At 40.1% G+C, this 10,886-nt stretch overlaps 1 protein-coding gene across 1 annotated transcript; it reads right to left on the bottom strand.

Annotated features, from left to right (window-relative positions):
- Window positions 1–8,186: 8,186 nt before the first annotated feature.
- LOC141588404 (uncharacterized) lies at window positions 8,187–9,275 on the bottom strand. Its single transcript, XM_074409848.1, has one exon. It carries the CDS (start codon window positions 9,273–9,275, stop codon window positions 8,187–8,189), a length of 1,089 nt encoding a protein of 362 aa, XP_074265949.1.
- Window positions 9,276–10,886: the final 1,611 nt, after the last annotated feature.

Here is a 10,886-nt window from a genome sequence, read left to right as displayed (position 1 = left end):
TCTTAGGATGTTGTGGATCGATGAAACCTTCGGGTTGTACCAAGTACAACTCTTCCTCCAAAAAACCGTTTAAGAAGGCGGTTTTCACGTCCATTTGCCAAATTTCATAGTCATGAAAAGCGGCGATCGCTAAGATAATCCGAATGGAACGCAGCATGACTACGGGTGCAAAAATCTCATCGTAGTGCAAACCTGGCACTTGGGTGAAACCTTTAGCAACTAGTCATGCTTTGTAGATATCTTGCTGACCTTCCACAGAATGCTTTATCTTGTAAAGCCATTTGCATTGAAGGGGACGAACCTTGCAGGTAAGTCAACAAGATCCCACACGTTGTTCTCATACATGGAGTCCATCTCGGATTGCATGGCATCAAGCCATAGCTTTGAGTCAGAACTTGTCATGGCACCTTTATAGCTTGCGGGTTCACTACTCGTTAAGAGTAGAACGTCATCTATGTCATGTTCCTCGACCATACCAATGTATCTGTCCGGAGGAATAGAGACTCTTCCCGACCTCCTAGGTTCCTCAGGAATATTTACCGCAGCCGGGATTGAAGGAATAGGTTCCTCCAATGGTTGCTCGGTGTTTGGTTCTGGAATCTCCGATGTGTCGAAGGTTCTATCACTCTTTGCATTCTCGAGAAATTCCTTCTCTAAGAATGTCGCACTAGCCGCAACAAAAACACGTTGTTCGGTTGGCGAATAGAAGTAATGACCACGTGTTCCTTTAGGATAATCTATAAGGTGTGTCTTGACCGATCGCGGGCCGAGCTTATCCTCGTGTCTCCACTTGACATAAGCCTCGCAGCCCCAAACCCGTATAAAGGACAAGTTAGGGACCGTTCCCTTCCATAGTTCATATGGAGTCTTGTCAACACTTTAGACGGACTTTGTTAAGTATTAGAGCGGTGACAATAGAGCATAACCCCATAATGAATCAGGTAAAATCGTGTGACTCATCATGGATCGAACCATATCAAGTAGTGTTCGATTTCTCCGTTCGGACACACCATTCAATTGAGGTGTTCCAGGTGGAGTTAACTGTAGGGTAATCCCACAGTCCTTTAGGTGTTGATCAAACTCGTGAGAAAGATACTCGCCACCACGATCCGAACGTAGTGTTTTAATCTTCCTACCTAATAGGTTCTGCACCCTATTTTGGTATTCCTTGAATTTCTCAAAGGATTCACTTTTGTGCTTCATTAAGTAGACATAGCCATATCTACTTAAATCGTCCGTGAAAGTGATGAAATACCTATAGCCTTCTCGTGCGGTGATTGACATAGGACCACATACATCCGTGTGTATGAGCCCTAATAGGTCAGCAGCGCGCATTCCAACACCTTTGAAGGAAATACGAGTCATCTTACCGATGAGACATGATTCACACGTGCCAAATGATTGAAAATCAAAGGCCGAGATAGCTCCATGTTTGATGAGCTGTTTTACGCGTTTCTCATTAATGTGTCCCATACGGCAGTGCCATAGATACGTTTGATCTTTGTCACCAACCTTTAACTTTTTATTCATTACGTGTAATATTTCCGAGGTCTGATCTAAAACATAAATTCCGTTCATGGAAACCGCCTTGTCAGTAAATCATATCGTGTAATGAGAAAATGCAAGCATTGTTTTCTATTACAAATGAAAAACCAAGTTTATCAAGCGCTTAAACCGAAATAATGTTTTTGGAAAGACTAGGAACATAATAGCAATCATATAATGATAACTCAAATCCGCTTGGAAGTCGGATCACATATGTCCCCTTTGAGATGGCAGCTACTCTTGCTCCATTCCCAACACGCAGTTCCACCTCACCCTTTACGAGGGGTTCGATGTTTTGAGCCCCGCACATGATTACACAGATGAGAACCACAACCAAGATCAAGTACCCAAGTTCCGAAACTTGCGTGGTTAATCTCAATCATATGAATAAAAGTAGAAGAGAGAGAAGACATACCAACAAGTTTAACACGACCTGCCTTTAAGTCCTCATGATAAACAGGACATGTGCGTCTCCAATGCCCAATCTTGTGGCAATGATGGCATTCCATGTTTTCACTCTTGCTCTTTGTCATGCCTCGATGAGTTACTCGCCTCACCAGACCACTCTTCCCCGAACCCGACTTCTTGAACTTCGCCTTACCATCGTTAGGTTTGCCGGAGCTTTGCCCTTACCTTTCCCTTTGTTTGACACAACGAGAACATCCTGTTTCGAACTCCCACTGAACTTCATGTCCTTCTCGGTCTGTACGAGGAGGGAGTGCAATTCATGGGGAGTTTTCTTCAAATCATTCATATAGTAATTCGCTCTGAATTGCGAATAACCATCGTGGAGTGAGTGAAGAATACGGTCGATAACAATATTCTCGCCGATGTTACGCTTAAAGGTCTCAGTTTCTCGACATTCTCAATCATGCCGAGAATGTGTGGGCTAACCGGTTGGCCTTTTTCGGAGTCTCGCATCAAAGACGCGAGTGGTATGCTCATAGGTCACGATTCTCGGTGCTTTCGAGAATTCCTTAGTGAGCGTGGTGAAAATCTTGTTTGCACCATGGGCTATGAAGCGTTTTTGCAAATTGGGTTCCATTGCAAAAATAAGTACGTTCTTTACCGCACCCGCTTCTAAAGCGAAATCGTTATACTTGTCGATCTCGTTTATTCCGGCCCGTGGGCCCGGGTTTAACGGCATGGGCTCAAGCAGATATCCGAGCTTTCGTCGCCAGCGGCAGATTCGTAATGCCGCCTCCCATCCGCGAAGTTGATCCGTCATTCTTCGCCGAGTAGATTCGATTCATCCGACTCATGAAGATCCTAAGCCAGGACTCACGGTCCAATGTGGCACTTGGCATTGGGTTATCACTTGAACCAGCCATTTGTTGTTTAGCAGTTTAATACGTGATCTACACTGAAAAAGAAGAAAAACAAAACGAAATAAGCAACTCATCGAGGTGATTTAAGTCTATTTTAAAATTCATTTTAAACATGTAGACTCTTGCACTTGCATAATTGATCTCCCTCAAGAATGATACAAGTGATCCCAAGACTCAATTTCAGTAAATTGATAAGCCAACTGTTTAGCTAATTCTTCCGGAAGAACTCTTGGTCGATAGATTTCTGTAAATCCTATCTATAGTCCACAATGATCACATGATCGTACGAGTGACCATAGTGTTGAGATAAAATAGGTCAATCGGTTCCAACTTACCCGACGTAGAAGGGGTCATAGTATGCCTACCGACGAAGAAGGGACTCATTGGAGTTTGACCTATAAAGACCGTTCTCAATTTTTGGTTTATACGAGGAAGATCCCATCAACTAAGTTTTAATTCATTTTAAGTGAACGAATAACTAGCGTCTGTCGTGAATGAATTAATTTAGATGATGGCTTAAAATCGTGTGACATGAGAATGTCAAAGAAAACTAACTCGTGACCTCTATATGTGTCAGTTTTCATGCAATAAAATATAGGTGGTTTGGTTTTAGGCGGAATATGATGCAAATAATCGTTGCGAAAAATAAATAAAGGAATGCGATACGTAAATAAAAATTTCCTAGTGTGGCCTATCCTAGTATAAGAACAAAAAAAACAACTTTGGAATCCACCGTTGGACCCGAAAAGCTTGTCTTGATGTTCCATCTTGATCCAAGTAGCGGGAGTGAGCATCTGGTCTCCATCTTTGGTCTTCTCAAAAATTACAATTTAAAATTACAAATATAAACCTATTTACATTCTAATTAAAACTGTAATTACAAGTGAAAAATCCAAAACGGAGATGCGAGATCTCAAAATACAACCAAGACCGTGTTCCATCATTACGGTAACACGTTCTACTAAGGCCACACTAAGTTACAATCAATTGAAAAAATTAAATACGTAATAAAAAGGCATTCACGGCATTCATAAAATTAACGATAAATAAAAATGCATCAACTAAAAACAAATTCATTCGTGACATAATTCCGTAATTATGTTAAATTTATCCAAACCACCTTTTAACGATTAAAATTCATGTGATAAAACCGCTTCTATCATTTAATTTTAATCCATTACAATCCGTCATTTTAAAGACGCTTTAAAACAATCAGATGGTACGTGAGTGAACCGATTCACTATTAAGCGAGTGTACTATATCCGTATAAAGTACATATTATAGCCAAAAGAAAATTTAAAACAAAAGGAATAAATTTTCAAAGTCGTTAAAACAAAATCCTTCGATCCGGCACATAAGTGCTCGATCGAGGACAGAGGGCTCGATCGAATGAGGCTGCCATTCGATCGAGGGGTATGCCAATCAGGAGGTGCTCGATCGACTAAACATGAGGTCGATCGAGGACCTATATCGAAGGGCCGCTCGATCGAGTACGAGGACAACTCGATCGAGCAAGAGTAGGTTTTAAAGGTGTCGATCGAGTACAAAGAAGGACTCGATCGAGTAAAACAACACTGTAAAAACCACTCGATCGATTGAAAACGTGTTCGATCGAGTTCAAAACTTTCTGGAAAAATTAAAACCCTCGTGAAACATTTTTCGAGACAAAATCAATTGCAATTTTCGATCAAAAATGCATCAAAACAAATTTGACAATTGACAAAACGTGACATATTGTTATAATCTCTGTATAAAACAACAATATGCATAAAAACAAATCAAAAACAAGATGATAAAACCGTGTAAAACATGTCACGGTTTCAACAAGAACAAAACGAATCACCGTGTATACATGGCACGGAATTCGAGACAAAACAAATAAGCGTTTCAAAATCGGTTTTATGAAAAACACATAGAAAAATTTACGTGGCCTCGCTCTGATACCATTTGTAGGTTAATATCCGTATACTACCCTTTAAATTTAGGACTATAACGTAAATTTAAACATGTGATTATAGTCATAAAACATAAATACAATAGAAACGATAAGGAACAAGAAATAACCTCGGGTCCTTATGATGCACGGCGTAAAGAACAGAAATCAAACGAGATTCCCTCCTAATTGTTGCACCCAAGACTTGTCCGAGATATGCCCTTGGCTAGATGGTGTTCTCCGATTGCCTTGCAATATTGGGAGAACTGATGTGAAGTTTTCGAGATGTGAGATCTAGGTTTCAGAGAGAAACTGTCTCCAAAACCCTAAAATTTTTACAAATGTTTTGATTAGATTAGAAGGGAGGAGAAACCCTCCCTTTTGTTCCCTCTCACTCTACGGCCATGGGCTACCTAGGGAAGTGGGCTTCCACTTCCTTTTAGTCTTGGCTCATGGTCCGGTTCGCAAAATCGCTAAAATGTATATGACGCGGTCCGATTATAAATCGTTATCGGTTATCGGAAATTAAGGCATCGCCTAATAATACGGGTTAGTGAATTATTAATACGTGTCCGACAAAAAAAGTATTGTATAATTATATTCAATATACATTTAATTAAATATAAAACGCTTATATTTAATTTTACGAATTAACTGGTTAATTCGCCTTAGCCCATGATATTTAATCCGTATTAAATATAATATCTCAACATCACATATTTGACTAATTACTAGTCAAATAACTCGGACTAACTGGTTAGTCAATATTGGCATCTACATGACAGTATTTTCATACCGTCACATCTCTCGAACGTATCCTATAGGTGTGACTTTTAGGGACCAGTTGATCACCGCCATCTGTATGACAATAACGTCAAACTTATCTAGCAAGCCAACCGTTATTGATAAACGTGGATCAACTGATAATAATACCAAAGTATGCCCTTTGATCCTTTTAGAGGTTTATAAGTCCTTGCACTAACTGTTAAGGACACCAACCCCAACACATCAATCTCGTATACTATAGTATGGGCTAACACTTTAAATGACAAACAAAACAAGTAACAAGTTACGAACTAGTTAAACTATCCATCCAAACTTGGTCACTCCTCTTCAACACACTCCTATTCCGTTTGCTCCAACGGTGCTTGACATTAGCAATAATGTGGGATATGATATATTCAGGCTGTGAGACCTTTCCATAGATTCTTGCAATATTCCTGCAATGCCATATCTCATACGTGAGGTTCACAAAACATGCACTCACAAAATTACGCTCTTTCCTCGTCCAGATTTATGCCATTGTTCAAATATCTGTGGTGGGAATGTCATTCTCAGTCTCAATTGTAAGGCACTGATGCATCTTTGACTAAACGCACAATGAAAAAACAGATGGTTATGGTCCTCAGGTGCATTGTCACAAAGAAAGCAATTAGCATATTGTCCAAACCCCATCCTGATGATCCTATCTCTCGTCAACAACCTCTGATGTTTGGAAGCCCAGTAAATGAAAGACGTTTTGGGCACGTTCATGGAATTCCAACATACATGCCTCCAAGGAACTTTTGGTGCATGTGGCTTTTACCACAGGTACCCCTCTGCAACAGTGTAAGGTTTAGTGCAATTCAACCAGAGGTCACCTGAGTATGCTGCTTTGAATTTATCTTTAACCTGGATGATCTTCTTCTAAGACCCCATACAATCGAAGGTGCAAAGATAGTCTTGCCGATTAACTCCTTTCATATAAACATGACTAACCCAACGAACCCATAAGTGATCTTTTTTAACTGCTAGCCACCAAGCGTATTTCCCAAGTAAAGCTCTATTCCACAGTTTCAGATTTTTTATACCAAGCCCACCCTCTTCCTTAGGGTTGCAGCAAGTATCCCAACTCACATTAGGTGCTCTAGAGTAAGAATCTTTGCCTTCCCAAAGAAAATTTCTGCATAATGAATCAATCCTATTCATGACACCACTAGGAATTAAGAATATAGTAGCCCAGTAAGAGTGTAGAGAGGTCAAGACAACATTCACCAAAACCAAACGGCCTGCATATGAAAGATGTTTGGTCCCCCAGGCTCTGATCTTTGCCACTATTTTATCAGTGAGTTAGCACATTCCTGCTTAGTCAATCTTTTTGATGAAATGGGAACTCCCAAATACTTGAAAGGCAACTCTCCTCTCCGGAACCCAGAAACCTGTCTTATGTTATTGATGGTTTGATCAGGGACCCCATTGAAGTAGATGTCAGTTTTCTCCTTGTTGAGGCACAGTCCAGAAGAAGCTGAGAAAGTAGAGAACCCACGCAACATCCACATAATAGACGTCTCATTGCCTTTACAAAATAGAAGTAAGTCATATGCAAATAGCAAATGATTTAGTCTGATATGCCCACACAAAGGATGGAAGTTATAATCATCTTGTTGAGAAACCACACTCAAAATCCTTGAAAGATAGTCCATACAAATGGAGAAGATTAGAGGAGAAAGGGGGTCTCCTTGCCTTAACCCTCTCTTCCCTCTAAAGAATCCAAAAGAATTTCCATTAACGTTAAGGGAATAAGAAGCAGTGGAGATACATGTCATGATGAGGTGAATAAACTTTTTAGGAAACTTAAGAGCTTTCAACATTTGTTCCACAAAGCCCCATTCAACAGTGTCATAAGCCTTACTTAGATCAATCTTAATTAAGCACTTTGGAGAAACTGCCTTCCTATTATACAATCTCACCAAGTATTGACATATAAGAACGTTTTCCACAATGCTTCTCCCTTTTACAAAAGCCCCTTGACTACTACAGATGAGATCAGGAAGCACCTCTCCTAGCCTATTACAAAGAATCTTTGCAATGCTCTTATAAATAATATTGCAACAGCCAATAGGACGGTAGTCAAGTACAGAAACAGGATGGCTAACTTTAGGAATAAGAGTAATATTAGTGGTATTCACCTGTTTCAGCATCTGGCCAGTATTGAAAAAATCCAAAACAGCATTGACAATGTCATTCCCAACCACATCCCAAGAGTCCTTGTAAAACTGACTAGAAAATCCATCAGGTCCAGGTGATTTTATGGCAGGAATAGAAAATATGCTCGCTTTTACCTCATCACTGGTGACAGGCTTAAGCAAGAGTTGCTGGTGCTGTGCAGTAATCAGAGAGCCAGTTCTAACAGTTGCAACATGAACAGGTTCAGTTGCCTTACAAGTTCCCAATAAGAATTCATAATACTCAAGAAAAGCCTTCTCAATGTCTTGATGATTTGAATGTATAACACCCTCTTTATCCTTGATTTGTAGGATTTTGTTATGAATTTGTCTGGTTTTGATTTGGGAATGGAAAAATTGTGTATTCTCATCACCCTCATGTAACCAGTTCACCTTTTATTTCTGGCTCAGAAAGCTATGGTAAGCTTTGCTGAGAGTGCGATAGTTTTCAGCAGCTATACTTTCCTCAGCAAGATTAGTCAAATTGGTAGGGTCACTGTGCATCTTCTCTTGGATAGCATCTAGACTTAACTTGGCAACACCAACAGCTTTCCCTATATCAGAATACCCATTCCTGTTCATGTCTCTTAGAGGTTTCTTCAAACTTTGTAATTTTTTGACAACCTGAAACATTGCAGTACCAGGTATGTTCAAACACCATTTGGACTTGACCAGGTCTTTGAAATTAGGATCTTTCCCCCACATATTAAAATATCTAAATTGATGATTCCTTTGGCTACAAGCTCTTCTATAACAAAGGCAAGGATTGTGGTCATAGAGTCCCTCAGGGAGAAAATATGCATAGCACTCAGGGTAAAGATTCAACCACTCAGTATTCACCATGAACCTATCCAATCTTGAGAACACCCTAGAATGTGGCTCATGTTTGTTGTTCCAAGTAAAAAAAGCACCTTTTCCTTTGATATCAACCACGTCACAATAATCAATACAACTCCTGAACTCTTCAATATCACTCCAGGTAACAGGTCTTCCTATCCTCTCATTGAAATTGAGAACACAGTTAAAATCACCACAAATACTCCAAGGGCCAAAATAACCATCCTTAATATCTTTTAAATCCCTCCACAAATCCCTTCTTTCAGTGTCATCATTTGAACCATAGACAACAGTGAATATGAAAGAGTCAGCAGAGGCCTGTTCAAGTACTCTCACAGTAATCTGTTGAGCAGACATATGAAGAAGAGTGATAGAGAAAACTTGAGGTACCCAGATAATCCATATCCTCCCCCCTGGATGATAGTTATAGTTATGAATGCCATTCCAGTGCTGCCCCAATTTAGTAAGAACATCAGCATAATCAGACCCCTTTATTTTATGCTCCACTAGACCATATAACCCTACATTATTCTGATGCAAAAAACGTTTAATATCTAGCTGCTTAGGCAGTTTATTCATACCCCTCACGTTCCAACTCCCTATATTGTCCATTTTGAGAATGACCAGGTGGTGCTCCATGTTTCCCATTCTGACTTTTTGGTGGACTATTAAGCACTGCAACATAGGATAACCCAGGAGTTATACCTGCTTCCCCCCCCCCTGAGTTATGCTCCTGTCTCACTATTTTTGTGACAACACTCACAGGTTTGAGGACATTCTATGATGCAGGCACAGGCACAGTGCTGGTGACAGTAGGTGCTTCTACAGTGGGTACAGCCACACGCTTAACTCTCCAAACTTGAGTGAATTTAGGTTAATTACTATATAAATATATAGTAATTAACCTAAATAAATATATCAGCCACACGCTTAATTACTATATAAATATATTACTATTTAATATATTTATATAGTAATTAATATTCTTACTATATAAATATATTAAATAAACGTGGAAACTACGAAACTTACGACGAAGATTGATAGATCCAAGGAATAGGATCAATCTAGGCACGAAGAACGACGAATAACGAAGAAGAAAAGAGTGGCACGAAGCCCTAGGCGCTGGAAACGCGCGGCATAAAGGAGGAAGAGAGGAGAGAATTTAGGTTTACGGTTTTGAGGAAATAGGAGGAAAAAGAATGAAAGGGTTTATGTTTCACTCCTATTTATAAGAGAAGCTAATGGGTTTATTCCAAACTTAGGCCCAAAACTCACCCATCCACTACAAATCACACGTGAAACCCAATGGAGAAACGGGTCTTCACCGAACTCGAGCTAGAATAGCCCGTAAAATAAAAGAACGATATTTTCCCGGAAAATAAAATATGAAATATGGGAAAATAAAATTAAATAAATATATTACGGAAATTAGGGGTGTTACAATCCAACCCCCTAAAAAGAAGTTTCGTCCTCGAAACTTGATAATAGAACTACCTCACTCGAAAAGATGCGGATGCTTCTCTCGCATAGATGCTTCGGTTTCCCAAGTCTCCTGCTCCAACTTCTGACTCCTCCACAGAACCCTGACCAAAGGTACAACCTTATTCCTTAGCCTCTTCTCTTGACGTTCCAAAAGGCGAACATGTCGTTCCTCATAAGTCAGGTTAGGCTCAACCTCGATAACATCAACCTGTAGAACATGAGAAGGATCACTGCGATAACAACACAACTGCGACACATGGAAAACAGCGTGAACCTTTGACAAGTTCGAAGGTAAGGCCAGCCTATAGGCTACCACGCCAACTCTCTCGAGCACCTCATAAGGTCCAATGTACTTAGGACTAATCTTGCCCTTAAGCCCAAATCTCTTGATACCTTTCATCGACGAAGCTTTAAGCAAAACCTTATCGCCAACCTCAAAGCCTATACCGCAAGTCTGCATACGTCTTCTGTCGAACCTAGGATACCTTGAGCTTCTCACTAATCAATCTTACATGTTCAATTGATTCTTGTACCAACTCTGGACCAAGAACGACAGCCTCACTAGAATCGTCCCAACACAAATGACCACGACACTTTCTTCCATAAAGGCCCTCAAACAGAGTCATATGAATACTAGCTTGCTAACTGTTGTTGTAGGAGAACTCCACAAGCGGTAAAATCGTCTCCCAACTAACTTGGAACTCCGAAGCACAAGCTCGTAACATATCCTCAAGCGTTTTAATGGTACGCTCAGTCTGACCATCAGTTGTAACA

The sequence above is a fragment of the Silene latifolia genome, chromosome 6 (genome assembly GCF_048544455.1).
Source record: "Silene latifolia isolate original U9 population chromosome 6, ASM4854445v1, whole genome shotgun sequence".
Taxonomy (NCBI): Eukaryota; Viridiplantae; Streptophyta; class Magnoliopsida; order Caryophyllales; family Caryophyllaceae; genus Silene; species Silene latifolia.
The sequence above is the reverse complement of the archived record's forward strand: the minus strand, read 5'-3'. Positions and strand labels throughout refer to the sequence as shown.

What these genes read in the sequence shown, in the direction of transcription:
- LOC141588404 (XM_074409848.1), bottom strand. Translation starts at nt 9,275, where the DNA reads ATGGGAAACATGGAGCACCACCTGGTCATTCTCAAAATGGACAATATA.